General features: G+C 46.8%; 1 protein-coding gene across 1 annotated transcript in view; it reads left to right on the top strand.

Annotated features, from left to right (window-relative positions):
- Positions 1–15,988, top strand: part of PRRG1 (proline rich and Gla domain 1) — a 507,776-nt gene extending 491,788 nt beyond the window's left edge. The window contains exon 4 of the mRNA XM_069639143.1: positions 7,218–15,988. Within this exon, the coding sequence (XP_069495244.1) occupies positions 7,218–7,748 (531 nt within the window). The 3' untranslated portion in view covers positions 7,749–15,988. The remainder of the gene's footprint in view (positions 1–7,217) is intronic.
- Positions 15,989–27,955: the final 11,967 nt, after the last annotated feature.

Genomic DNA, 27,955 nt, shown 5'->3' with positions numbered 1-27,955 from the left:
CTGATCCGTGCACGTTCTCCCGAGCAAGCGATGGATCATCTCGGTCTCACCTGCCGCTACATCCACAAGCTGGGCTTCTCCCTGAATTTCAAGAAGTCACATCTGACACCTTCCCAACAGCTCCAGTACATTGGGGCTGTCTTGGACACGTGTCCTTGGGGAAGTTCTCGCCTCCCAAGGTGAGGGCTCATCACATTGTGCAGATGGTGGACAAATTTCAACATGCCCAGCGTCTTCCGGCTTTCCAATTCTTAAGGTTGCTCGGCCTCATGGCATCCTACATTTTTCTGGTGCCAGAGGCCAGGCTGAGGATGAGATCCCTGCAATGGGTCCTCAAGATGCAGTGGTCGCAATTCTCTGGCAAGATGTCAGATCCCATTCAGATTCCATTCTTGGTCTCGCAGGATCTTCTGTGGTGGGTCAACGATGGAAATCTGATGAAGGGGGAGCTGTTTTGGCAACCGTGGCTGGAGGTGACAGTATTCACAGACACTTCCCTCACAGGATGGGGAGCTCATGCTGACGATCTGACCCCAGCGGTCGTTGGTCTCCGTCGGAGTCCAAACTCCACATCAACCTGTTGGAGCTGAGGGCCATCAGACTGGCCCTGAAGGCTTTTCTGCCGTCTGTGCGGGGGGAAGAGTGTCCTGATCATGACTGACACATAGTGGCCATGCATTACCTCAACAAAAAAAGGGGGGGGGGGTAGGGAAGGGTCACTCAAGTTGTGCAGAGGCGATGCAGCTCTGGTTCTGGACAATCCGGCAAGGAATATCACTCTCGGCAGTACATCTGGTCGGAGAGGAGAATGCGGTGGCGGATGCTCTGAACAGGCAGAGCACGGTCTCTCACGAGTGGGAGTTGGCTCAGGAAGTCCTTCTGGAGATCTTCGCCCTTTGGAGAACCCCACAAGGGGATCTCTTCGCTACCAGTGCCAACCGGAAGTGCGAGAGATTCTGCACAAGGGAATTTCCTCAGAGGAGCCTTAGGAGATGCATTTGTCGTGGATTGGTCATTCCGACTTCTGTACGTGTTTCCTCCGGTCCCCGTCATTCCTGAAGTGTTAAGGAGGTTGCAGAGGTTCGGATCCCACATCATCCTCATTGCTCTGGATTGGACCAGGAGAGCGTGGTTCCCTCCCTCCCTCCCTCCCTCTCTCTCGCTCTCTCTCCTGAAAGATTAAGATAAAAGGATTGGGACAGCCAAGATGACATGATGGAGGTGTTGTTTTCGGCCAGGCGGCCGGCAACTAAATCCCTGTACCATTGAGGTAAATTTTGCGACTGGTGCAGAGGACACAATGTAGATCCTTTTCAGTGTTCCATTCCCATGGTTCTGTCTTTCTTGCTTTCTTTGGCCCAGAGGGGCCTTCAAGTCGGTACCATTAAAGGTTACCTGGCAGTGCTTGTCTGAAGAATGTTCTTATTTTAAGATTCCTTTGATTTCCCAATTTCTAAAAGGGCTCACCAATACCCGCTGTCCCCATTTCAGGTAACTGTATGGGATCTGAATTTGGTCTTGAAATTCCTGATAGGGGCTCAATTTGTACCTTTGCACTCTTGTCCTTTGATACTGTTGTCTTTTAAGACGGTTTTCTTGGTTGCGGTTACATCTGATCGCAGAGTGAGTGAATTGCAGGCACTTTCATCGAAGCCACCCTTTACTGTGTTCCACAAGGATATGGTTGTACTGAGGGTACGTCCTTCCTTTCTGCCAAAGGTATTGTCTGCGTTTCATTTCAGCCAGCAAGTGGTACTTCCTGCTTTCTATCATGCTCCTCATCCTGGTGAGGAAGAGGAGCGGCTCCATAGGTTGGACCCTAAGAGAGCTCTGAGCTTTTATATTTCTAGGATGTCCAGGGTCAGAGTGGACGATCACCTCTTTGTGAGGTATGATGGACACTGTTTGGGCCAGGCTGTTACCAAACAGACCTTGTCCAGGTGGATTATCCTCACCATTACTGAATGTTACAGATTGGATGGCAAGGACCCTCCTGGAGGGTTGCGAGCTCACGCCATGGGGGCGTGGCTACTTCCACAGCCCTGCAACGGAGAGTTCCTATTAGGAATATTTGTGACACAGCGACATGGGCTTCTTCTATCCACACCTTTGTCAAACATTACTTCCTGGATACGCTCCATGGTCATGATATGGCATCTGGTAAATCGGTTCTGTATTCTGCCATCTGATTGGGTATTCTAAATTCTTCTCCCTCCTCCCTTTTCTCGTACTGCGTTGGGAGTCTGTCAAAGATGTGGAATACGTTGGAGGACACAATCCATTCGAAGAACAAGTTACTTACCAACTGGTAACGTTCTTTCGACTGGATGTTCCTCCAAAGACTTACCAATCTTACTATTGGAGCTCTCTGTCTATTCACTACATCTTTTGTCTTCGAAATCTCCTATAAAAGCCTATTTGCCGATAGTAGGCTTTCCATGACTCACTTCACACTAACTTCCACCTGATAAGTGTTTGATACCCAAGGAATTACCATCCTCCCAACCAATGGCAAAACCGGTGCCTTTTCTCACACTGCAAAAACAAAAGATTAGCCCTGGTGAATTAGCATCTAGAAATGCATGACTCTAGGATAGGAGCTAATTATCTCCAGGACTTGGGTGTTGCAGAAACTGCCAATTATAGAAGAATTGATTTTAAACCGATTTGATGTTTTTCAGTTACTTAAGGGCTTGCCAACCTTGGACTCAATTACCTCTCACAACATAGATCAGGTGGAATTTTATGATATGATAGGTTATTTATAACATGCTTAATACCCAGAGGTTTTTAAGCGCTGACCCTGTATTGCTCCATGTCGTCTTGCTTCCAGGGTGAGCACATTGCCCCCCTGAGCTATCCTCCCAAGACTCATTTTGGAGTGACTATTGCTTGGATCGGGTGATCTCTCATCAACTATAGATGAGTTGCTAATTGCCTCTTGCCAGTGGCAGAGCACTCTATGGATATGATCTGTCAGAGTTTGACAAAAAAGGCTCTCTGTTTCATGAGTCAACACATGATTGGCCAAACGGATAGTCTTATTGCAAGACTATGCCGATGATGCAGTTGACGTGTTTGAGGAAAATGTATATATGGAGGCAAATTCAAATGTCAATAGACAATGCTGAAGATTATTATAAGGCACAAAACTGGGACTGGTGAACTCCTGCACTCCACGTGCAACCTACTGCTACATCTTAACAATCCATCTCGGAGCACAAAAAGAGAGATCTGCATTTACGTCCGTCAACTAAAGGAGATTCTCACATTTATTTCATACTAGCTTTAACTTAGAAAGCTCTGAATTGTTTTTATTACTAGAAACATGGCTATGGAATGAGCCTGTTCTTGATGGCTTTCTGTTTTTAAATCCAGCCTTACGGGATTAAAAAGGCTGTCCCTCTGCAAGTTTAATAACTGGTATCCGCAATGGTTTGGGGGTCTAGCGTTTTGGGTTATCCAAATGGCTTTAATACAGGGCATTGACCTAACGTGGGAACACAATGTGATATCCCCATATGTAGTTCTCCGTACTGATTAGAATATATTGGAATCCTGCTGATATTTCTCAAAATGATCTATTTGACTCTCCAGATGAAATTATGCTTTACTGGCAGAATGCCATAGGTTTAAATAACATTGTGACATGTGGAGATCTCAATTCCGTTTGTGAAGTCCAGCAGCTGTCCAACCCCCCCCCCCCCCCTCTGGCCTCTGCATCGATTCAAGAGGGCCCCAATGCAGAGAGGCAGTGCTTGGCTTGCTCTTATGGAGATTTGGGGTTTGTCTTAATTGAATGGCATATTAACAAACACAGCTACGATCCACTAGTCCATGCACATAAACGAGATCTACATACCAAACTTCTTCTACTACCTTTGGGGAATCGGGCAACACGTAAATCCCTTAAATGCCAATATAAAAATTGGATAAGGCCAGATAGGAGAACGCTAGTAAAAAAAGATGCACAACATATGTTGGAGCTAATATTTAGTAAGGACTCCAAAGAGTTTTGCAATCTGATCAACTCTAAGGATAGCCAACAAGTGGCTCCACAGCTTGAACCTTATATCTGAAGATTGCTGAATGAAACATTGTAAGTCTATCTATACCGCTGGTGTCCTGTATGAAGTGTCATTTAAAGTCCCTAATGTAACATGGGATCTAGCTTTTGATAGGGAGGATATAGAGCTTTGAATTTTCTGTAGCAAATCCTCTCGAGCGCCAGGGCCTGACGCTCTCCAATTTAACTCTAAAGGAGAATTTGCCATTCTAGGCTAATTTTCTGTTTTTAACAAAGTATTTTTTAACAAGTGGATGCCAAAATTATGACGCGTCTCTATAGTTGTGCCTATCTTTAAAAGGGCGGTAGACAGACCCGGCTAAGGACAGTCCTATTGCGCTTTTAGATGTCCCCCAGAAAATGGTTTGCATCTATTCTAGAAAGATTTGCCATTATGGGCCTGCTCCTCAAATAGGCCAGATAAATACAATCCGGATTTGTTAGGGGTATAGGCACTTCCTTAAATGGGTTTGTGCTGAATCTGCTAAAAGGGGAGGCACTTCTCAATGATAAACCCATCTATGTTGCATTCATCGACTATACAGTGATGTTCAAGAGCATTAATAGGGATCTCCTGTGGAATAAACCTGCTGGATGGGGTGCCTGCTGAATCTATTGAACAGGATTATGGTGCTATATTCTGACATGGCTGCGTTTTGGCCCCCCTCCTGTTTAACGGTTTCAGCTCGGACATTGGTGAAAGTTTAGTCAACAAGCGCACATTTCCCCTTCGACTGGCCTTGTCTGAGGTAAGCTGGCTATTATGCACAGATGACTTAGCCCTGCTAGATTTTAGCCCTATAGGCCTCCAGCATCAACTAACTACTTTAGGCAAGTACGCAAAAATGAAAGAATTCCTTTAAAATATTTAGAGAACAAAAATGTTCATTTTAAAATCAGCCAGAAAAAGGAAGCATTTACATTTCAAATGGTATTGTAATGCCACAGAAATAGAAAGGGTTCCTTCTTTTAGTTACCTTGGCATTTATCCATTTACTGGTATAAACAAAAAATATCTTTTCAGTGTAATGAAAAGTAAAACCATTTCTTTAGCCTCCAAGGCTTCAATCATTAATTGGAAATGTGGTCAGTTCTCCCTGTAGCCAGTTAGTTTAACAACAGTTACTCCAACTTTAACCTACGGAGCAGAGGTCACGGTATTAGTGAATGAATTTAGAGCGTGGAAGGCTAGAGGGAGTCTCTTGGAAACTTGCCTTCAAGCTCCCCCAGGTGTACCTAATTGTGTCATTCGTTATGAGCTGGGCCTTCTTCCCCTAGGGGCTATGGTAAATTGGAAAAGATTATCCCTACTGACTAAAATAGTAAAGGCCCAAGAAAGCTTTCTCTTGTGGCATTTTAAGCTACTTTTAGAACAGAAATAAACATACTTTTAATAACTTACTTTTAATAACTGGTTTTTACACCGTGAGGTTCTATTGGAACATTTGAGAGTTCATGAGGAATTGACGTTTTTAAATTGTCATTCTGAAGAGAAAACTATGGGAGTTTGACTGGTTAAAAACAATGGAAGAGGTGAAAAAGTAGTTTCTCAAATCCTTTATCATGTTGAACCTCTAAACATAGTTCTAGTTTATCTATTAAAATTCCCTGGTGCTTGCAATTTTTAAGACTGCATTTTAATCTTTTTCCAACCAATGAGATTTTAGGGGCAAGGAAGAAAATAGTGCGGAGCTGGGAATATGTTGCTACTGTTCTGATTCAAGTAAAATTGAAACCCTGCCCCATTTAATTTTGGAATGTAATGCCTTTTGTATCCTGCGTCACCCTTTTTTGATGACCTGGTTAAGGACTACAAATACTTATCAGTTGATGAGGCGTGGTGCAAAATACTGACACACTTCTAATTTGTGGAGATTTGCACCCTTGCGCTTTTTTAAAGATATTGTTTCCTGTGCTATTTGTAAAATATGTAGGTTGTCTTCTTTTAATTATCCTTTTGTGAGATTGTATTGTTTTTACTACTATATGTGGAAATATTTCCTTGTATTGTTTGCTTTTGTGAGAAGTTCACATGTTGAACTATAACACAATTAAAAAAAAATAAACACCAAAAAAAGTTGAAAAGATTGAAGCTACAGGATCGGGAAATGGGAGAAATGTGACAAGGTAAGGGAAGAAACAATGAGGACACTGAGGTCATGGGCAGACAGAGATGGAAAGAGAAGCAGATGGAAAAGGAATGAGAGGCAAGAGGGATTGTAGCTAGAAAGAAAAGAACCTCAGTCTTCATTCTTGGAAGGATTGAGTTGGAGAAAATGATCTGACATCCAAGACTGAGTGGATAAAAGACAGGAAGTGAGAGTGGTGTGAATAGATGCAGACGAAACCTGTATTAAAAGCTGTGAGTCATCAGCATAGAAGTGATGATATGGACCCAAAGAAGTGAGACTAGAAGGGAGTAGAATTGTGTAGAGAGCTAGAAGAGGACCCAAAATCAGAGTCTTTTAGGACCATGCATTTGACTGTTTTAATCATTTGCTCTTTAGCTTTACTGTGTACAGACTGATGCCTCAGGGAATGCCACACCGTAAGTGCTTCTGTTTTAATAAAATGATCACCTGCAATACGTAGCCTGAAAGAGCTTTGCAGCACAAACAAAATCTGCTCAAACCCTTGTCAAATACCTGCGTCACTTCCTTCCCTCCCTGTTTTTATTTGTTGATGGCATTGGCCTGATTTTAGGTCATGAAATGGGCAGATACTCAGCATTTTTTAAAGCCCTGCTTGCATACACATACAAGGGTTCATGTCATCAAGGAGTAGTAGGATGTATGCACCTTTGTTATGCATTCTTTCAGGACCTGCAGGAGGAAAACGTTTGCACCGTTACAAAACCTGAAAGGGCAGTGCAATCCGCAGAAGACTTGGGAGAGATAAAGAACCTTGAAGGGGGGGGGGGGTAAGAACGTGTGTGAATTTAAAGAGGTTAAACCAGTGTAAAATACAGTGTAAACTACTGAAAAATCTTTCTTCTGGGTAGGTTTGGTGGCTCTAATGAAGCATTAAGTGAAAAGGGGCATCAAAAACAATCTTTTTTGCAGCTGCACGTATTTTTAAGGGTTGTATTTAATTGTGGCTTTTTTTGGACCAGGGTCTTCTGTCTGACTGATTTAATTTCTTTCCATTTCAGAACGAGTTCTGGAAAGAGTACACCAGTGGACTACAAGGAAACACCAGCTCTGGCAATAATTGGTATCCATTTTACCTGGCCTTTCCACTTATTATAGGCCTGTTTGTGGTTCTGGTCATCATACTAATAATTTGGAAATGCATGTTTCGCAAGAAAGCTCGACGACAGACGTCCTACGTGCACAGAGGCACCCTGGACTTAGTTGGTGAGGATGGCACTGGGCCTGATGGCAGAGGGCGTCATCCCCATCAGTCAAGCGTCGTCCTTTGCCCTCTGGAAGAAATCTATTCCAGCGGTGGAGTTCATGATGTTTATCCCAGTTTTGCGGAAATGCGTTCGGATTCAGTGACCACTCGGCTGTCCAATTGTGAACCTCCGCCTTCATACGAGGAAGCCACCGGTGAGAGCGGCGTGAGGAGGAGCGAAGTAACGCAACACCACATCGATCCTCCTCCTCAGTATGAGGAAATTGTGAGTTCGACCTCAGGCAGAGCAGTCGGTATAGCACCTCTTGCCACCAATGTGAAGTAAACCGACCAATAAGTGCCTTTGAAACAGGATCATTTATTTTTTAAATTGCTACTAAAGGGATTTCTTAGCACTTTCTTTGCTTCGAACTGACTCTGTGCTCTTTAATATGTGTACATCAAGAGGTTCTTGTTGCTTGTCGCCAGATGAACGGGTCTTAAAAATGGCGAGAGATCTTCTGGAAACTTGCATAATGCCTTTATTGATTTTACTTTGTTTGCGTTGTCATTGGAAAGAAAATGCTGTGCGATTCTGCACTTGCGGTGATTATGACATGCATCGGGTGAGTTTGGGACTACGAAGTCAGGCCTCCACTGCCGCATTGTTCATCAGAAGCAGCCATGTGCGATTACCTTTTTTTTTCTTCCTGAATTCCAATTTAGTTGACTACTTTTGTCTAATTGTTCAAATTTGCCTACAAGCTGCATCACAGTTATCTTCTATGTGGACTCTGTATATAAGCTGCATCTCCCTTGTTCTTATAGAGACACTTGATACTGCACTGAAGAAGCTGTACAGTTAGAGGTCCGTGTGGAACCCAACCATTTGGTTTCGACAGCAGCACATCTACTCTTTGGCATTTCACATGGAAGTTGTGTGCTACTCTGCCACTCTCGGCTGCTCCACAGACATGGTTTCTGGTGAACAGATGGATCGGGTCTATACAGGGAAGAGTACTGTCTGCAATGATTGTGGTAAACGCAAGACCTGCTCCACTTTCAACCTTTTGGGACTAATGCATATAGTGATCTAACAATGAGACGGTTTAAAAATACCACTACGCCCGTGTTATAAGCCTTCAGAAAGCTTCCTCTGGCAAGACTACGGAGGAAACGCGTTAAAGAGCATGATGAAACATGTATGGCAAATGTCACACCATGTTTGGCTTTGCCAATGTATTGCCACTACTCACCAGGGAATGGCCGCCCTGCAGGGCTCTTCTGATCATTGTATTGCACCATTGATGAATGTGGTTTTAAGTTTTCTTGTAGAAAAATACTTGAAAAGGGCATAGCAAAAGAACAATGTTGTGTAGAGGGCAACATTGGCATTCAGCAGTCACGCAATCAAAATTCCGATTTAGTTTGTTTTGGTAAATAATTAAGGTTTTCTGATCTAGCGCACAACCAGTAACCTCTATGGTCTCATTTATTTGTGTTTTTGTAGGCTTATTCTGCTCATCCTTCATGGCGTGTGTCTGTTGCTCTCCGGATAGCTATACTAACGTTTTTATTGTGTTTAAAATATTGTAATATAGCATTAAGGCAACACTTATTTAAACTTCCTCGCCTTTCCACAATTCATTCACCCATTCTCCCCATCATTAGCTAAAGTGAAACGTTTCATCTTTCCCACCAGTACCTGAAAGTGTAGAGTTCGATGTCACACCACTAGCCAACTTATCTTTTCTTAACGGTTGCAAGGCTGATTGTGCTTCCATAGTCCTTATGCAACTTACTGTACATAGGAATCCTTAAAAGGCAGTTCATACATAAGCTCTTTTCTGAAGCCCTTTATCGTCGTAATACAGTGTCTTGTGTTGCTTTTAAGTTGTTAGTGAAGGCAAAGTACATCAAGGCGGGGCATGTGAATTGTATTAAGACTGCATTATAGCTCACTTTTAGACTTTAGTGGTCTGATTATAGACTTGGCAGGCACTCATTCTTACTTTGGATGCTGCTTGTCAATCCACTAAGTAGATGGGGGCCTTAAGAGTTCTTTTATTTTTGAATCGTCTGTTTTTGCTGTGATGGCGAACTAGCATCATGAGTTTACACCTAGCCATACTGTGAAGGACAATAAGGTAGTGGGCAGAGATAGGTTTGTTTACTCGTGGAACATGCCATTGCTGCATGATTAGCTCACTTTGTATTGCTTGAGATCTTAAGGATGCCAAGGATTTACCATAACGCTCCCCCCCTGGAAGCAACACATACGTGTGCGCACACTCGCATACTTCGTTTTCTTCTGCGGCTTAACTTTTCCATAGCAATCCAAAATGAATCCCATTGACTTTGGCACAGGAAGCTGGGAGAATGTCTGAGCATCCGGCATGCACATTTTCCACAGTTCATGATTTACTCTTGCCGGGGATGTCTGTAATACTGGCTAGATGTGTTGAAGATCTGCAGATCCCTTGGTGGCATCCAACCAGGTATCGCTCACAAAGTCAAATTGAAGCATGCATGGGATTCTGTAAGGCTTGCAGCTGGTGGGGTTTCCGATGCAGGCCTAGCCTCAAGTTCCTGAAGCATCTTGTTCGCTTGGTTATTGGTGCTTGCCGCTATCCTTGGAGGGTTGCAACACTGCCACTTCATTAATTTGATAATGAGGGGGCTGGAGATTGGACACTTCTCACCTGTTGGGTGTGGTGATCTTCCAAGGAGAGTGGAGTAAAGTTCACAAGAGAATGAAATCTGGGGAGTTTAGCAGAAAGTAAAATACTGTGTAAAACCGAGTTGTTGACGCACTACCACATCACCATCCAGTCCTTTAACATGAAGTAATCCATGATTCGGTTTGGCAAAGTCTGTCTTTCAGTTAAAGGCCATTCTATTCAGTCTTATTGTTCGTGCAGTCAGGATGCACAAACCTTTGGCTGGCAATTACAGTATGTCTTTGGCTGGGTACCAGATACACTCCTGATGTTCGATTTTATAAGACATTAAGTACATTTTTATAAGGTAAAAATACATATTTACATTTTCCAAATGAAGTGGGGGGGGGGGGGGTTTAATTCACACTTTGCATGGCCAGTGATGGAGTCTTTTTTTTTTTTTCCTTTTTTTTATGTGTAATAAGTTTTGATGACCCTACCTCCCTGTTGTACTTTGCCCCCCACCTTTTACTGCTTCCACTGTTAATTTGAAACCCTTCTGTACTTTTTTTACTCCTACGTCCCGTCCCCTTTCCTCCATACTGTATGATCGCCCCTCGCTAGGGACGGGAGACGGAACCTTTTACACCAGAAAAAAAATCTTCTTCCCATTTAAATTTAGAGGCGTGCGTGGCCCTGTTAGCATGCACTCCCCTGACTCTGTTTACTGGCGTCACTCCCCATTCCTCTTTTCTATATCGATGGGAGTGGACTGCTTTCACCAGCGCTCCTGCGTTTAGCTTCGGACTTGTAATTCCATATGCTCTTCCCTTGATAATACTGCCTTTTGTCAGGTACTCGGTCCTCTGGCGCCACATTCCTCCCCGGGGCATGTCGACGTCTTTGGGCTTCAGCAGGTATCCAGCCTGCGAAGGGCTCTTTCCTACGTCTGACCCTCACACTCTTTGCCTCCACTGCCTTGGCCCTGATCACGGCTGGGAAGGTTGTTCCGTGTGTGAAGCGCTTACACTGCTCGCTGCCAAGAACAGGTTAGCTCAGTAGAGAGAGCTCTTCCAATGATTGCCTCCAGAGGACTTGAAGGACTTCGTCAAGCGTAAGGCAAGGCCCAAGGTAGGGCTGCTTTTTTCATCTGCACCCCGCAAGGGCGACTCCCAAGGAAACACCCGAGCGGGAGGGACAGGTCTGGTTCTGCCACCAGTACGGGTACCGAGGCTGCTTCAGCTACCGGCCTCTATGCTGAGGGGTCTCTAGATCCTATTGGGGATGTTGCTGAGGGACTGCAAGGTTCTTTTACTGGGTATCCAACTGAGGGGCTACATCCTACTACCTGACAAATGTCTGAGGGGGTGCCTGTAAACAGCACTACCGGCAGCACAGCCAAGGGTACAACGCCTACCAGGCCTTGTCCTGAGGTGCAGGGTAAGCCTCAAGCTCCACTGCCAAGAGTCCTGACCTGGAGGAGGCCGGGCCCAGCGCAGCAAGCGCTACGGCGCAGGCACGTGGCATGCAGCCTGACGAGATGGCCACAGCGCCAGACAAAATAGCTGCTCGTCCGATACCGCCCCATGGCGCAGAACATGTGGGAGAATGAGTTTTAAGGTGGGACTCGTCTTCACCAGATACATGGTCTACTGCATATCCTTCAACATCGCAGGGCAGATACACCCCGCAGGCAACAAGGCAGAGTACGCCCAGACCTCAGCAGTCTCAGGGCCCCACTCCTACGCCACCTAGCGCCCCCACTGGCCTGTGAGGACAGATTCTTCAAGAAGTTAATCACGCTCATGAGATCCCCTTAGATAGGCACCATCCTTTGGGATGTGATCAGGGACAAGCTGCCTCCTGTCCCGCCACTTGCGCCCATAGTCTTTCCTCCTATGGCTCCAGCTCCTCAGGCCTCTGCTGCCCGCGCCAGCCCTCGTGGTTCCGGCTCCTCTGCCTCCTGCACCCCAAGCTGTTCCTTACCAGCCTCCTCAGCAGCCTATGGCCCCCCGGTCACCACACCTCAACCTGCGGCGCCCAGTACTCCTCCACCTGTCCCTGACCAATTGGACACCCTCGTGGACACCGACAACGAGGGGGACCCTGACATGCTGTCTTCAGCCCAGCCAAGGCTTTCCATGATCTGGCCGAATACTTGGGTCTTCCACAACCTGAGGTTGAACAACCAGAGGCGTAAGTCCTCCCTCTGTGCCCTGCGGCTAGAACAGGGATTCTGATGCAGAAGGACGTTGTCTCCTTAGCCAAGAAAGGATGATTTATCCCCATTCGGTGCAGCCCACCAATCGGTTCCTCAACACCAAGTACAGGCAATTGGAGGGGGATACACTCTTGCTGTCGACACACCCTCAACTGCACTCTTTGGTCATTGCCGCAGCCTCCCTCTACTCTAAGCCTCAGTCTTCCTCTGAAACCTCGTCTTCGGCCCTACTAGGCAAGGAGAAGTAGATCTTGGATGCGTATGGGAAGGTGGTCTACTCCAACGCCTCTCTGCACCTTTGTCCGTCTAATGCGGACGTCATGCTCGCAGCTGTTAACCAGAGGCTTTGGCGGGAAATGGCCAACTTCCTGCTGGAACTTCTGGTACACAGTCAGGCACACTTCAAGGCGGGGGTGGGAGAAGCAAAGCTGGTGGCCCAAGACTACATGGAGTCCACAGTGGCGCATATAAGACACCTCAGGCTGTGCCATCTGCATCGTCACGGACATGAGAAGGACAGCCTGGCTGCAGGCTACCAAATTCAACCCGGATGTCCAGGAGCACATATTAGACCTTCCATCGAGGGTAGCGACCTCTTTCACTCCACCACCGATGTGGAGCTAGATGAGAACAGTTCCCATAATGAGAAATCCTTATCCATCCTCATGAAGTCTACGCCCAAGACGTGCAGACCCCTGGATCCTGTCAGTAGTGTCCACGGGCTTCTCTCTCTCTCTCTCTCTCTCTCCCTCTCTCTCCCTCACTCTCCCTCTCTCTCTCTCCCTCTCTCTCCGTCTCTCTCCCTCTCTCTCTCTCCCTCTCCCTCTCTCTCTCCCTCTCTCTCTCCCTCTCTCTCTCCCTCTCTCTCTCTCTCTCTCTCTCTCCCTCTCTCTCTCTCTCTCTCTCTCTCTCCCCCCCTCTCCCCCTCTCCCCCTCTCTCCTCCCCCTCACACACACACACACAGATTGGGACCACAGAAATATGATCACTCATAGAGAGCCAGGCAGTGCATTTCAGTTTTTTTCTTCCCATACAGTCGGTCGTCTGCCATTGCCAGACAGAAGTGCATTCTTTTGCATGCATAAGAAGAAGTAAAATTGCAGACAGCAGTTTAGTGTAGAAGAGGCGTAGCATGCCTTTCCGAATTCTTTATTTTTTATAAAGTGTGATATATTTACCAAGCACACATTTGTTGAAAGGTTTGCCGGGAAGTAGTTTCATATGTGGTTAAAGTTATATGAATCGGCACTGATTGCAAATTTTGATTAGGCTCATCTCTGGTGCCTATTTTCTGACTGATTGGAAAAACCATGAGACAACTTAGTCTCCAGATCTGTTTTTGTGCTGAATCTAGAATTGCTCTGCCTGTCGTTAAGAAGCCTTTGCTTATTAGAACTAGAAAATGTTTCATGAGCAAGTGTGTGTTACTGATTGCTTTTGCATAATATCCACTACCCTTTTTAATGTAAATAGTGATTTGAAAATGCATTTATTTCTCACTCGAGGGAGATGGCATGCGTTTGCACCTTCAACTTTTGGAATGGCGGTCTTCCCTCATGACTGAATTCTTTTAAAATACCTGGACTTTTTAGGCTGCTGAAAATGCAGGAGAAAATATTACAACAAACGGCAATAATCCGAAAATGGGGTTTGGCAGATGAAATGAATTGGCAAAGGCCAAGGTTTCCTGCATGTGTGCCCTAATTTCAGGGCGTCCATACTTTGCTGCAGTCATGTTCTGCTTTTACACAGCGTTGGTTTTCTAGAAAGAGCCATTCACTATCCCCATGTTGGGGCTGGTTCAACGTGTGCCCTGTTCTCTATTCCAGCCCACGCATCACGGCAGGTCACGTTTTTGTTGGATCGTTGCTAGGACAGATTATACTAGATCATCCTTGATCACTCCACAAATATAAAACCTGTGTTTTACTGAACCGGTTCCAGTCCTGAGATTTGCTTTTGCAAGTCATTACAATCAATTGCTTAAATCCTGTGTAATCAATTGAAATGTACAACCCTCAGAATGCGTTGCTTTGTCAAAAAAAAATCATTTCAATAGTAGTATCCCAGTGACATGGAGGCCTTGCTCACCTGATATAGAGTTAATGCAAGGCGATGTTAATCATAGCATAAGACGTGCTCGTGTTTTGACTTGTCTAGCCTCTCATTTGATTACACGTGTGACTGGCGCGAGGTAAGTTTATGAGCTAATACGGTTTTCAATTTATGTGTACTTTTAATCTTTTCTGCTTTGATCCTACAGAACCGAGGAGCCCACTGTGCATGGTATTTGGGACAAAGGAACTTGCAAATGCATTTGCAGAAATGTTTAGCTGTGTGGGGCTGTATTCCTGATGACGATAAAGCAAGCCTGCAAATGATATTTTAATTTGACAATGCGTCCCTCATACTTAGCACGTGGCACACATGGCAGTAGCAACCCCCTTTTACCACGGAGGGAACCACACAAAGATTTGGAGATCAACTCTCTACTTTTGAATTTGGCGGCGGCAGAGAAAATCAGCACTAAACAAGTTTGCATGGATTGACTCAACATTAGCCTATGCCTGTTCCAGTGGCACAGTTTGTTGCGTCAGCCTGTAATTCCCATGGGGAATCGTTATGCCGTCAGGAATCTGCATTCATATTCTTATAGAACATGCTTATTTGCTTGAATTCTGCCTAGCTGTCTTAATTGAGCGTGCTTAAACCATGCGCAGTCAGTAAATATCCATTGATTCATGCCAGCTGCCATTTTTGCTGTGGTGACCATCATTGCTGACCTCCACCACTGGGCAGGCTGATGTCACAATGGAATGGCCTCGTGTTTGGGGTAAAGGATGCAAATCGCTACGGTCTTTTTTGGTTTCTGTAGCGCTTAAAGCATGCATGCAGTGTTTTCCTAATCAGTCTCCTCTGGGCTAGAAAACAGTTTTGAATCGCAGGAACTACACCGACTTGGCAAATGCGCACTTGGTCGGGCTCTTTCCTGTGTTTTTTCTTTTCGTCGAACAGGTTGCAGGATGAAGCACAGGCACACTGACCGGATTGGAGAACATAGCAAATCTAGATGGATGGTGGTTTAGAAGTGATCTGTGCAGATGTGTTGCTCCAGAAGTCTGCAGATCAATTACCATTAACTGCTGACATCATTTGTATGTATCATGTTCTAATAATGCCTGTTATGGGTGTTTGAATGAATTCTGAGACAATTCTCTTTGTTACTGAGGGGGCACAGGGAGCTAAATCTCATTTAACATTTAACAGAAATATGAATGTTAAATCAGTATAGCTACAGGTTTTCTATACAGGAAAGAACACTTTGCTGGCTTGCATGCCCCTTATAAGTCTTGTCTGCATATTTGTTGTGAGCCTCCTATTAATTGCACTGACGCATCAGAGCAGTATATATTTTTGAAATTTAAATGCTTCACATGTTGGATTAATAAAAATCTGCCATTTGCGGAATTAACCATTGAGGGACTGTGCAAAGCAGTAACTCGATGGCACTTGGACTGCGATCATGTTGCTGCCAGTTTCGAACATCTTAACTCCACTGCATGGAAAAGACATGTATTTGATTACAGTATGGATACTGGGAACATGTTATAGTTTACAGTAAATTCGCTTTTTTTTAGCTTTTAAGTGTACAGGTGATTTTACCTATTTTTTTGGTATGTTAAATTAAACTATTTTTAAATTAAGTTTCTGTGAATGCCTCAAACTTAAAATGCAATTTTGTCACACATGCGAGTGGGTGCGCATTGCAATCTCTGAACCCCCGGACTCTGTACCCAAACCTCTCCATGCTATTCCAGGTGAACATTCCTTTAGCAAACCATTATAAATGTGCCTCTGGCATACTTGTCTGCATGATTGGCACGGCTTGCCTGACCAAGCCACATCATGGAGCTGGAAAGTGTAGAACTTGGGTAGCACCCTACAGGCAGGTGTACAATATCCAATTGACAATTGACTTAACACAACGTACAGCTGTGGTACTGTGCTACAGAGCACACAACAAATGGAGAGGGAGATCCATCAGCAGCCTGGTGTATAGCATGCATGCTGGCGATGTTGAGAAATTCACTTGGCTTTTGAGCAAGACTCAAAAGTGTGTGTAATTGAAAGTCTGTTGTAGAGAAAACGGTTGGCAGCCATTTCACCAATCTGCTTATTTATTTCTGTTCCTTCATCAACATTTATGATCACCAGAGAGGAAAATAGAAATCCTGGTAGCCATTTAGGGTCTTGGACTGCTGCACAATTATTGCTGGGATGTCTAGTGATCGTGATTGCTCTTAGGATTTCTGTGTTCCTGAGGCTCTTTGGCACATCAGGTACCCAAGACTTTTCAGTCTAAAGTATCTTCCAGCAACAGGTAGGTATGCAACCCCAAATGGAATGGCCTCCTATCTGGAACAAAGGATGCTTGGTTCAATATCACTTTCCCACCTCAGGCATGTTGTAGGCCATCTGGGAGGGATGAGTGCCCTTTTTCAGGCGGTTTGATATATGTAATTCTCAGGTTTGATGTTGGGTAAACCTCTCTTCTGGACCTTCTGCATTTGATGTACCTGGACATCATGTTTTTCTAGATGCACTCAAGATGTGCTCCTTACATAGGCTTAGACTATCATTAATCGTTCCTGCCGAGCTACTAGTTGTCTCTCTTTGTCGGGCACTACATCTAGAGTCTTGTACATGAAGCCACCCCCACTTGACCTTTTGGTCATCCAAAAGATTATTTTTAAATATTCTTCTGATGACATCCAGACTTGCCTCTGTTCTTACTGATATCCAGTAGGAAGGCCTACAACCAGTAGTTAAACCTTTATCAAAACATCCCAATTGGCAATAGCCAGATTCTACTACAATGTTCTGTGAAATCCTTAGGGTTTCTTTTTGGTTTGTCACTTAATATCATGTCCCAAGCTAAAGCAATTGCTTCTTCAGTAAGCTGTCATCTGATGCTGCTCGGACATATTAGGCCCCTATAATCTGAGTGATTGTGGAACTATAGATAGAGCCGTTACTGGATGTAAATTTGATTATTGTGCTGCCCTATTTCTTGGGGCACCTACATTCTCAATCATCTTAGTAACAACACTTGCTGCAGCATTCAAAATTACTCTAATACTTTTAGTCATGCTCACGTTAGCCCAGTTTTGAGAACATTGCATTGGTTCTAGACAGGCAAAGGTCAAGTTTAAAGTACTGAGTCAGGGTTTTAAGGTGCTACATGGCATGCCACCTCTACTATAAATTTCAAGTGCTATTGTTCTTTTTTTCTTAACATTTTATTGATTTTACAAAATGTTATATTGCATACAACAAAGCAGTGCATATCAGCATCAACAACAAATAGTGTCTTTATAGGCTTTTGTGGGTTGAGGGCAAGAGAGATGGTGGATTGATTCCTGGTGTTAGGCAGAAACCTGTGCAGTTCCCTCTGGGACCACTGCAAAAGATTTAAGTCTACAGGTGTTGGCAGTAAACCCACTTGGTAGCAGTCTGTACCACACAGATTCACTGTGGTAGCTGTGGCTGAGCAGTCAGACTTCCCTCAAGAAGAGTTAGGCAGTATACAGAGGATACATAATGGGTACAGAGGCACAGTAGCACAAGCAAACACTGACCAGAGCTAGGTGTAAAAGTATAAACTTATTTATTAAAGGCACACTCATAAATTACACTAGTACAATAGAAAAGATAAAAAAGTCAAACACAGTTACTATTACTCATATGTACATCCCTAATCATTTGTTGGACAATTCTAAGTTAACACCACTTATTTCCAACCAGAGGTGAGCGCTTAACGTTAGATGGTACTCCAGCAAGTTATTAGAAAAAGGGAGGGAAAAGGCAGAAATAAAGAGAGCAGTAAGGTAAACACTTTTCTCATAAGGTTAGCAAAGGCAGTCAATTGTGGAACAAGGAGAATTAGTTTGGGGCCCGCTTTAGAGAGAGCCAGGCGAAAATGCGCCCAAGATCACACAGTGTCACAAGTCTTTGCAGGTGAGTAGAAAAGGTTTTACTACGTTTCCGAAAAGTTTAGTTAGGGTGTCCCAGGCCTACCCAGGTTCGAGAGCCGAGGGCTAAATCTACCCCGTACAATCGGTGGCAAGGGAGGCCGGGCGGAACACAGTACCTTCAAAAGTGGAAAGGATCCTCCAGCGGTGGTAGTCGTTCCTGGTAGTGGGTGCAAGTCGCGGCGTCGTCCAGAGGAAGAGGTGATCTCGACGTGGAGGAAAGCTGAAGGTCGTCGCACTACCCGGGATGAGGCCAGCCGTGGAGTTTTCCGCACACAAAGGATTTTACCCCTCTTTTGCGGTTGAGGTAAAAAGTGGTATCCCGGTTGCCAGGGTGCTTGGCACAGGCAAGGCGGCCACGAGATGCTTCGGGACGGCGAAAAGAAGGCAGCAACTGGTTGTCCCCACCAGTTAAGGGAAGAAGACTCTCTGGTAGGAGATCTCCTCTGTCGTCGGGAAAAGTGGTGAGATGGTTCTGCAGGGCTTCACCGGTGGTGTCGTCTCGGCAGGTCGGCTCGGCTTCTCCCTCTTCGGCTTCTTAGGTCCTGTGGCGACTTCTGAAGTTCCAGTCCCCAAAGCCGTGCTTTTATGCAGCAAACCCCCATTCACGCCTAGCTGTCACTCAAACATGCTAAGTGGTGAGCCGGCCGGCTCACCACTTGGGCCAATCAGGACGGAGTGCGACTTGAGTTACCAAGGTAACTCAGTCCAGGGTGCCTAAATCCCCCTCCACCCCTCCTAAGTACCCCAGACAGAGTGGCACCACTTTGGAGGGCTTCTGTGGAGAAGCCCGCCAAAAGTGGAACAAAGGGCTCCACTTTGGGTCAGAGTTACGGAGGTGAACACCAACGCCATTTTAGAATCAAGTTTTGGCAAAAAGTACCAACCGGAGTTATAATAATAAAGAAATAACCCGGCGGTATGTTCAAGGCTACCGTAAATAAATAAAGGTATTAGCCTAAAACAATGGGAAATCCCATAGGAAAATATTCGCGGTTGAATATAAAAAGTAGTTTCCACTGCCACCAGCCAAAACTCGATGAGGGGGGACGGAGACGTGCCCCCTCGACTAACAGACCCCGGGGCAATGGAATTGCCCCAGCCAGTATGTCCACAATATGATGGTTTGTACTGGTTCTGTTCAGGATTTGAGACTAGTAAAGTCAATGGTGACTTTACAGACCCTTGGAGACAGTAGTCAGTCCCGGGTATGGAGTCTATTTTGGGGGGGTCCCTAGGACACCCCTGGGTTACGGCACTGAGGGTGCTGTGTAACCCATCTCACAAAAACACATGAGGCCCTATGGAGTAAAAGACCCCATAGCCCATTCAATACAAGGCAAACCAAAGAAACACACTCCAAACATGTCCAAGAGTGAGGGTAAAAGAGTCTCACTCTTGGCAGGAGAAAAAAATAAACCCCAAAAAATCCAGCAAAGCTGCTGGGGGGCTCCCTAGGTTAGGAAATTCAGCCTAAACAGAGAATTCTCCCTAACACCTGGCTATCCTGATATTGGGAAAATCTTCCTCTGGACCAGCCCTTGAGAGTAAAAATTACCCAATTCAGCCCAAAATACAGGATCGATTGTGCCGAGCAGTGAATTCATGCTAGTGACAAATGACACCTTCAAAAAGTTTTAGCATTTATTCTAAACAGTGAATTTCAGCAACATCTTGGGATTCAAGTTAGAGAAGATTACAAAACACAAAACTTGGAGAAATACAAAATATAGAGAAACATAGAACTCAGAGAAACATAGAGAAACACAGTCTTACGCCCCTTCAATCAGCACTGGGAGACCCTGGCCCTCATGAGCTAGCTGTTGCAAGCCCCGCTCAGAGGACAGCGCTGCAGGGTGCTGACAGAGCAGCAGGTTCCGGACACTCGATTTTGCTCGAACCAAGTCCACAGATCGATCTCCCACCTGAGTCATGTGGGCATGCATTTTATAATCTCCTGCTGTCAGTCCATGACGCACAGTTCCAGAACTTTCCCTGTGCAAAATATAGGCTTGCTCATGGAAAAACCCAACTCTGTGAATTTCCACTGTGCTCCTTTTCTGTGCCCCTCCCTGCTTGGAGCCCATCTGCGCGAAAGCTCAGGAATGTCTTATCAGTGTCTTCCCAGAGAAAGAAGATTAGTTTATGAAACCATGCAGGGCTACAGTTAGGCAGAATATTCTAAGAGAAGTCAAGATAAATTAATCCTATGTGAGCAAGCTCTAAAAGGCATGCACTCATAGCTTAGTGTTCATAGCGCTTAAGATTGGCTATCTAAGCGCTATATAGGTGCCATAATGTTCCAAACACTCCAATAATGTCTATTAGCTACAGAGCTGGGGCCTTCGCCCTGCCTGTCTATCTACAATGCATAATGTGACCTACCACTCCTACTAGGCCTGCATATTCCTTGTAGCTCACTACTGCGTAACGGAAGTGCTACAACAGACTACTGTCAGCATTTTTGGCACACACTTTGAATTAACTATTGGCTTTCAGCAGCTAATGCTGTCATCTAAAGCCCTGATTGGCATATTTGCAATTTTGTGTATCACTACACTGGCTGCGGCAGTTGAGTGGCTTGATCTCGGGTGCTTGTCCGATTAAACTCCGAAATGATTGGGGGCCGATCAGGGGTCAGTAGAGGGGGCTGCATTGGAGCCACCTTGTGAGTGGGGGCCTCCTGGTGAGAGTTGGATATTTGGCCGCATAGTCTAAGAATGGGTCCCATATATTCAGAGTTCTATTTAGGGAGTCTGAGCGTATTGCTGTGATTTTTTTCTGATACTGCTATCGCCCAGCATTTGGCCCACCATAGGGCGATCGAGGGGCCGTTTTTGTCTTTCCATAGGCGGGCCAGTGCAATTTTCGCAGCTAGTAGTAGGTGGTTGCATAGGCGAGAGATGTGGCCTGAAATCGGGAATGCTCTGTCGCCGGTTTCGCCCAGCAGGACAACACCTGGGTCCCAAGGGATTGAGAGGCCGGAGATTTCTTTGATGTGTTTCAGCACTTCCTTCCAGTATATCTGTGCCTTTGGGCAGGCCACACTAAGTGAAAAAGAGATCCGGGGGCTTGGCAGCCACGCCAGCAAGTGTTGGGAATGTCTGGGTTGGCTTTATGGATTTGGGTGGGGGTGATGTAGTATCTATAACGCAGTTTATAGCCTCCTTCCTTATTCGTGACGCATTGAGAGCTTTTGTGTAGTCTGGTCCAGATTTTCTCCATCTTCTACTGCTATTTCCCGGCCAATGTCCTTTTCTCATTCTGTTTTATATCTTTCTTTCTTTGCCGGGTCAGATCTGTCTAGGAGCCAATATATAGTGGATATTCTGCCTTTGCTGGTTGGAGATGTCAAAGTGAGTTCTAGTGCTGTTGGTTCTCAAGCATTTGTCCCGAGTGCCCCTGTGTGAAATCCAGTGCCTAATTTGAGAGTAACGGAATCTTTCCCGTTCCCCCACTCCGAATTTTATTTTGCACCTCTCGAAGGTGATGGGAGAGCCTTCTTCCAGAAAATCGCTAGTTTTTGCTAGGCCTCCTGCTAACCAAGCATGGAAGTCCCGTGGTGGGTTTCCTGGTGTGAATTCTGGGTTGTTCCAGATGGGGGACATGGGACCCAGGGTGCCTCGGATTCCCCATTTCCGCGCTGCGGTTTTCCAACATTGGGTCGTGACCGTCGTGGCATATAAGGGCCCAGTGTTGGCTTGTGGTTTTAGTAATGGCAGGTGTGGTAGATCGTGTAGTGGGACCGGACACCAGGCCTCTTCGATTTGTCGCAATTTCGGGGAGGTCTACTTCCTCCACCCAGGCGAATGCGTGAGATAGCTGAGCCGCAAGTGAGTATCCGGCTAGGTCGAGGACGCCGAGGCCCCCTTGTGATTTTCCTTTTAGCATGATTCGTTTGTTGATCCAGGGCCTGCCCCCCTGACGAATTCCATTATTTTCTTCTGTAGAGCCCGTATGGCAGGGGATGGGGATCTGTAGTGGTAGAGCTGCACATTGATATAGCCATCTGGGTATCAGATTCATTTTAACGGCGGAGATTCGGCCGAACCAAGAGATTTCTTGTTGCTTCCATCTTTTGAGGACATTCTGCAGAGCTCTAAGTAATTGTGGGATGTTATTTGAGTATAGACGCATTGGGTTTTTGGTGATCTGGACTCCGAGATATTCTATGGCCTCCTTCGCCCAGGGAATTGGTGAAAGTGGTTTGAGCGTGGCCTCGTCCTGGTGGGAGAGGTTGATGGGTAATGCTGACGATTTGGATAGGTTAACCTTGAATCCCGATAAGGCGCCAAACGCCGCAATCTCCGTCCACAGGGCCCCCAGGGAAGTTGAAAGGTTTGTTGCAGTTAAGAGCACATCATCGGCATAAAGTGCAATTTTATACTCCTGTTCCCCCACCTGAATTCCTTGTATGCCCTTGTTTTGGCTGATTCTGGCAGCGAAGGTTTCCATGGACAAAGCGAAGACCAGGGGAGATAGTGGGGCAGCCCTGTCAGGTGCCTATTGTGATGTGAATGTAGTCGGACCTGGTGCCATTAATTCGGAGTTGCGTTGTGGGGATTTGGCAGTTGGCCATGACCCATGACGTGAAGTTAGGACCGAAGCCGAATCGTTGAAGGACTGCACGGATATATCCCCAATTCACCTGGTCAAAGGCTTTGTGGGCATCTAGTGAGATTACTGCCATCTTTGTTTTTGATTTGGGGGCGCACTCAATTAGATTTATTGCTCGTCGGATGTTGTCATGGGTCCCTCTACCAGCGATAAATCCAGTCTGGTCTCGGTCAACTAATCCTGGAAGGGTCAGTCCCAGTCTTCTGGCCAGCACTTTGGCGAAAATCTTCCCGTCGTTCAAAAGCGATATGTGTTGATGGGAGTCTGGCAGTTCGGGGTCTTTCCTGGGCTTGTGTAGCAGGATCGTGATTGATTCGGCCATGGAGTTTGTGACAGATCCCGTGGATGGGAAGGAATTGAATAAGGCGGATAATTGAGGGGCCAGCACCCTGGCGAATCTTTTGTAGAAGTTTGCGGTCAGGCCATCTGGGCCTGGGGTGGAGGATCTGAGGGCTTTGATGGATTCGATGACTTCTTCATCTCCTATGGGAGCCTCCAGATGTTCTAGCAAAGAGGGGTTGCGGGGCGGTAGCGCCCTCATGTATTCTGGTAGGTCTTCTAGATTCAGTGGTTCGCTGGACATTATGGATGTATGGTATCTTAACAAATCATTTATTTTATCCATCTCGGAGAAGAGCAGTTTTCCATTTTCCCCTCGTAGTTTGAGTATGTTGTTCCGACTGCGGATCGCCTTTAGTTTTTGAACTAATATCCTGTTTGCTTTGTTCCCTTTAGCGTAGTAGAACTGTTTGTATACGCTAGGGATTTGGCTGTTCGATCGGCGCAGTGCATTTCCAGGGCGGTCTTTGCTTTTCTCAAGGCCCGTTCGTTTTTTTCTTGAGTATTGAACTTTTAGCTGTGATTCGTGGTGGGATACTTCTTTTTCAAGCTTGGCCGCAGCTATGTTTGAGATCCTTCGTTGTTCTGCCCCGGCCCCTATCAGTACGCCTCTGACCACCGCCTTCATTGCGTCCTAGATTATGTTGATGGGGGATGTTTGTGTGGAGTTTTCTTTAACGTAGTTAGTTAATGCGTCCTCCACTTCGGCTCTTATACTGATGTCTAGTAAGAGTGAATCATTTAGCTTCCAGTACCTCTCGGGGGGAGATTGCTGGCCTGAAATGGATATGTTCACGGAGACTGGAGAATGGTCGGAGATCATGCATGTGTGAATTTCTGTGTTAATGGCACATGGATAAAGGGTGCCCGAAATTAAAATCAAGGCGATTCTTGAGTATCCCTTGTGGATGTTGGAGAAGTGTGTGTAGTCTCTTAAGGCGTCATTTTGTATTCTCCATACGTCCACGGTCTCCGTTTCCTTGAATAGGTTGAGTAAGGCCAGGGCCTGCGTGTAGTCTGTATTCGTGGGGGGAAGGGTTTTATCTAGCGACGGGTTCGGCATGGCATTAAAATCTCCGCCTATGAATAGGTGGCCTTCCCGGAAGGCTAAGATGGTTGGGAGGATTTCTCTGAGGAACCTGCTTTGGGAAGTATTGGGGCTGTAAATTGATACCAACGTGATAGGAAGTTCTTCAAAGAGGCCTTTGATTAGAAGGTACCGGCCCTGTGGGTCTCTCCTTATTGTGATGTTAAGTAGTGGAATTTTGTCGCTGAGTAGAATTGCAACGCCCCTTTTCTTTGAGCCCGAAGTGGGGAAGAAGGTCTGTTTATATCTCTTGAATTTTATGCGATGTTCATCCTCTGCAAGTAGGTGTGTTTCTTGCAGTAGGATAATGTCTCCGGATAGTTGACCAAGGCAGTGTTCCACCGATCTGCGTTTTCTTGGCGAGTTCATCCCCTGGATATTCCAGGATACGATTCTTAATTCATTTGTATAAGCCATCTCTTGCGCTGTGGTGTTGAGTGTCTCATATGAGGATTACTCCGGGCCTATCTTGTGGTTTTTGAATCAGATGTAGATGATGTTTTGAGTTGTGGGTCTGTTTTCGGTTGTTGTTGCCTGTTGTTTTAAAGAGTCCTTGGGTGACTCTAGGGACGATTAGTGTCCGTGTTGGTGAAGGTATTCTCGTAAGATTCATTCTTCTCACTTTTTCCCTCCTCCTTTCCCGGCGTTGAACTGGTAGAAGGAACGTCTACCTACTGCCACTGGGGAACTCGTGGCACCAATGCGCTCAGTGTGGCCACTGGGCCGCCGAGAAGAACCGTGTGGGCGCCCGCCATAGGTCGCGCCTCTGTACAGGTGCATATGAATTGCTTACGATAGTTCCAGAGGGGCTTCAATTGGTCTTGGGTGGACTCTGCGTATGGGGTCCGCAGGCTCCTGGACCAGGGAGCTTCAGCTGTGCGCTCAACCCCTGTTGCCATCTTTTTTCGGAGGGCCCCTCAGTCTGCGCCGTCTACTGGGTTTGGACCATATCCCACCTGGGGAGTCGTCCCGGTGAGGGTGAACTGATTCTTCCGGTTCGGCGCTGGGGTCAGTATTGTTTATGCCCATGAGTTTCTCCGCCTCTTTCAGCGATTGTATTTGTCTCTGTGAACCGTCCCATCTGAATTTCACGGAAGTGGGAAATCCCCAGTGATATGGAATTTTCTTATCTTGTAGTCAGGTTGTCAAGGGCCGCATTGCCTTCCGCTTCTGAAGTGTTGCGTTCGCTAGGTCTTGGGAAAGTGAGATTGTGGAACCTCGAAAGGTGATCTGCCGCATTTGCCTTGCTTCTCGCATAATGTCCTCTTTTATCTGAAAGAAGTGTATCCTGGCCAATACATCTGGGGGGGGCGTGGAAGTTTTCCTTGGAGTAGTTCTGTGCACCCAATCCAATTCTAGGGGGGGGGGGGGGGGGAGTGTCTGGGAGGGTGATGATGAATCGGAAGAGATCCGATATGTAAGCCTTCAGGTCTGATTCTGGGATAGTGGTTGGGATGCCTCGGACTCTGATGTTGTTCCTCCTTGAACGGTTTTCCAAATCCTCTTGTTTTGCCTCAAGGTTGTTGCATCTTGATTCAAGGGCGGCTATCCTGTCCTTGTCCTGTTCAATTTCGAATCGCTGGTCACAGGCTTCCGATTCTATTTCGGTGGTTCGATGCTCCACTTCCCCCATTCTTTTGTCCAGGGAGTTTATTTTCTTAGTAATTTCCTCAGAACATTTCTGAATTTCTCTAGTTAGGGCCACTAGTGGGTCCTGCAGGTCGGCTTTGGTTGCAGCTTGTGGCGGCGAGGAATCTGCTCCTGCAGTTGTTAGAATGCTATTCTTGTTGGAATCCTCCGGTGGGTCGGCTTTCTTGGCCCTTTCGGCAGCTGAGGTGGTCATGAGGGCGACAATGTCGGCTTGTTTAGGTGCCTTCCCGCTTTTGGACATTGTCGTGGGTGCACGGATGTGTGTGACAGCACCTCGGTGTGGGCGGGACGCAGGAAGTTCTGTGGTGCTGGAGAGGCTCTGAGGTTGGGACTCTGGGTCCAGTGATGAGTCGCCTCCGTTAAAGGATATAGGTCTGAGGCTTGTGGAAGTTCTGGAGGTGTGGGGAGACACCAGTCGGGGTAGGGGCTATGTTGGCGCCCAAGGTAGATTCGGTGGGGTCTGATGATACGGGTACAAGAGGACGGGCCAATGAGACTGTGGGGCCTCCCTCAGCCGAGCACCCGGAGTCAGTAGGATACCCCCCTTCCCCCCCGGACTCCTCACCGCCCAACGCCGGTGCTGGCGTGTTGCTGAGCCATTGATGAGATTCCGGGGTCCTCCTGCGACCTGAGGGCAACCTGGGTAGGTGGTGGGGGTAGCAGCCCCTGAGGGCCTGTGAAGCAATGAATGGTCCAGAGGGAGGGCCAGTGATTCTGCAAGGCAGGTTGTGGCAGGTGTAGAGATGGGAGATCCAGGCTCCGGTGGTGGTCCGCAAGATGGCTGCCTGGCCTGAGGCGCTGTAGGTGCAGGGACTATAGCGGGCTTCCTAGGGCTTTGGGGCGCTGAGACTGCCCGGGCGGGCTGAGGCTAGATGTGCAGGATGCCCCACTGTTTGATTAGTGCCCCAAACACAGGGAAAGGGGCTCCTGGGCTGGTGCCTCTGTGTACCCTGTGCGGGCACTGTGCGATGGCTAGGAGAACGTGCTGCTGGTGGAACTGACAGCTGGCTGCTGTTGGAGCCCCCGCACACAGGCAGCTTTGGGTAGCGGCAGACAGGCCCCTGTGGTGGGCTGAGTGCAGGTAGACTGACTAGGGGTGCGGGAAGCTGCGTTGAGGAGATAGTACAGCGGCTGCGTCCCAATGGGAAGGAAAAAGGCGGAGAGCCGTTGGATCCACAGCCCAGGGCGTCGCACTCCTATGAATATGGAGAGCGCGAGCTCCCAGCGGGTTCGGGAGCTGCCGGCCGCCGCTGGATCACCCGAGCCCGGGTTGCACCGGAGGACTCCAGATGGTATTGCTTCGGGCTGTGCTGGCGAAGGAAGCTGGGCGCTGGGTCCGGAGGCAGAAGGGCACATCAGCGAGCGGCGAGCAGGTACACAGCGGCTCAACTCAAGCGGCGGCAGGTCGGCAGGGCTTCTGAATCTGTTCCGCCCCCTCCTGGGTGGCCTCTGGGTTTCGGAGTTGCAGCGGCCATTTCTCCGCCGAGTGGGCCCTTGGGCAGTTGTGGCGTCGCATCCGGCAGTCCCGAGAAGAAACCGGGACCCACTCGGTCAGAGGGTGCAGGGGGGGGGTTCCCCCACCGGTGGACGAAATCCCGGGCTTAAACGGAGGCAGAAACAGATTTTATATAAAAAAAAGCGCATTGGGCCAAGCGGGAGCTCTCAGGAAAGCATTCCAGTCGAGTCGGCTCCAGGCCACGCCCCCCAAGTGCTATTATTCTAAACAGTCCCTCCTTTCAGCCAATACATTCTGGATTCTTCCCTCTGGCTAAGTGAGCCAGAGCTATGAGCAGATCCTTTCGGCTTCTATCTTCTAAGCTTTGGAATGAACATCCTGAGGAAATTCAAGCCATTCATAACCGGTTTAATTTCTGCAGAAGAACAAAAACCCTACTCTTCTAAAATCCTGCCTTGGTCTTTGTTGATTAGCATTTAGATGCAGTTGT

This window comes from Ambystoma mexicanum, chromosome 7q (genome assembly GCF_040938575.1).
Source record: "Ambystoma mexicanum isolate Mex_15411 chromosome 7q, UKY_AmexF1_1, whole genome shotgun sequence".
Lineage (NCBI taxonomy): Eukaryota > Metazoa > Chordata > Amphibia > Caudata > Ambystomatidae > Ambystoma > Ambystoma mexicanum.
Note: the sequence above shows the minus strand (reverse complement) of the source record. Positions and strands in the feature narration are given on the sequence as shown.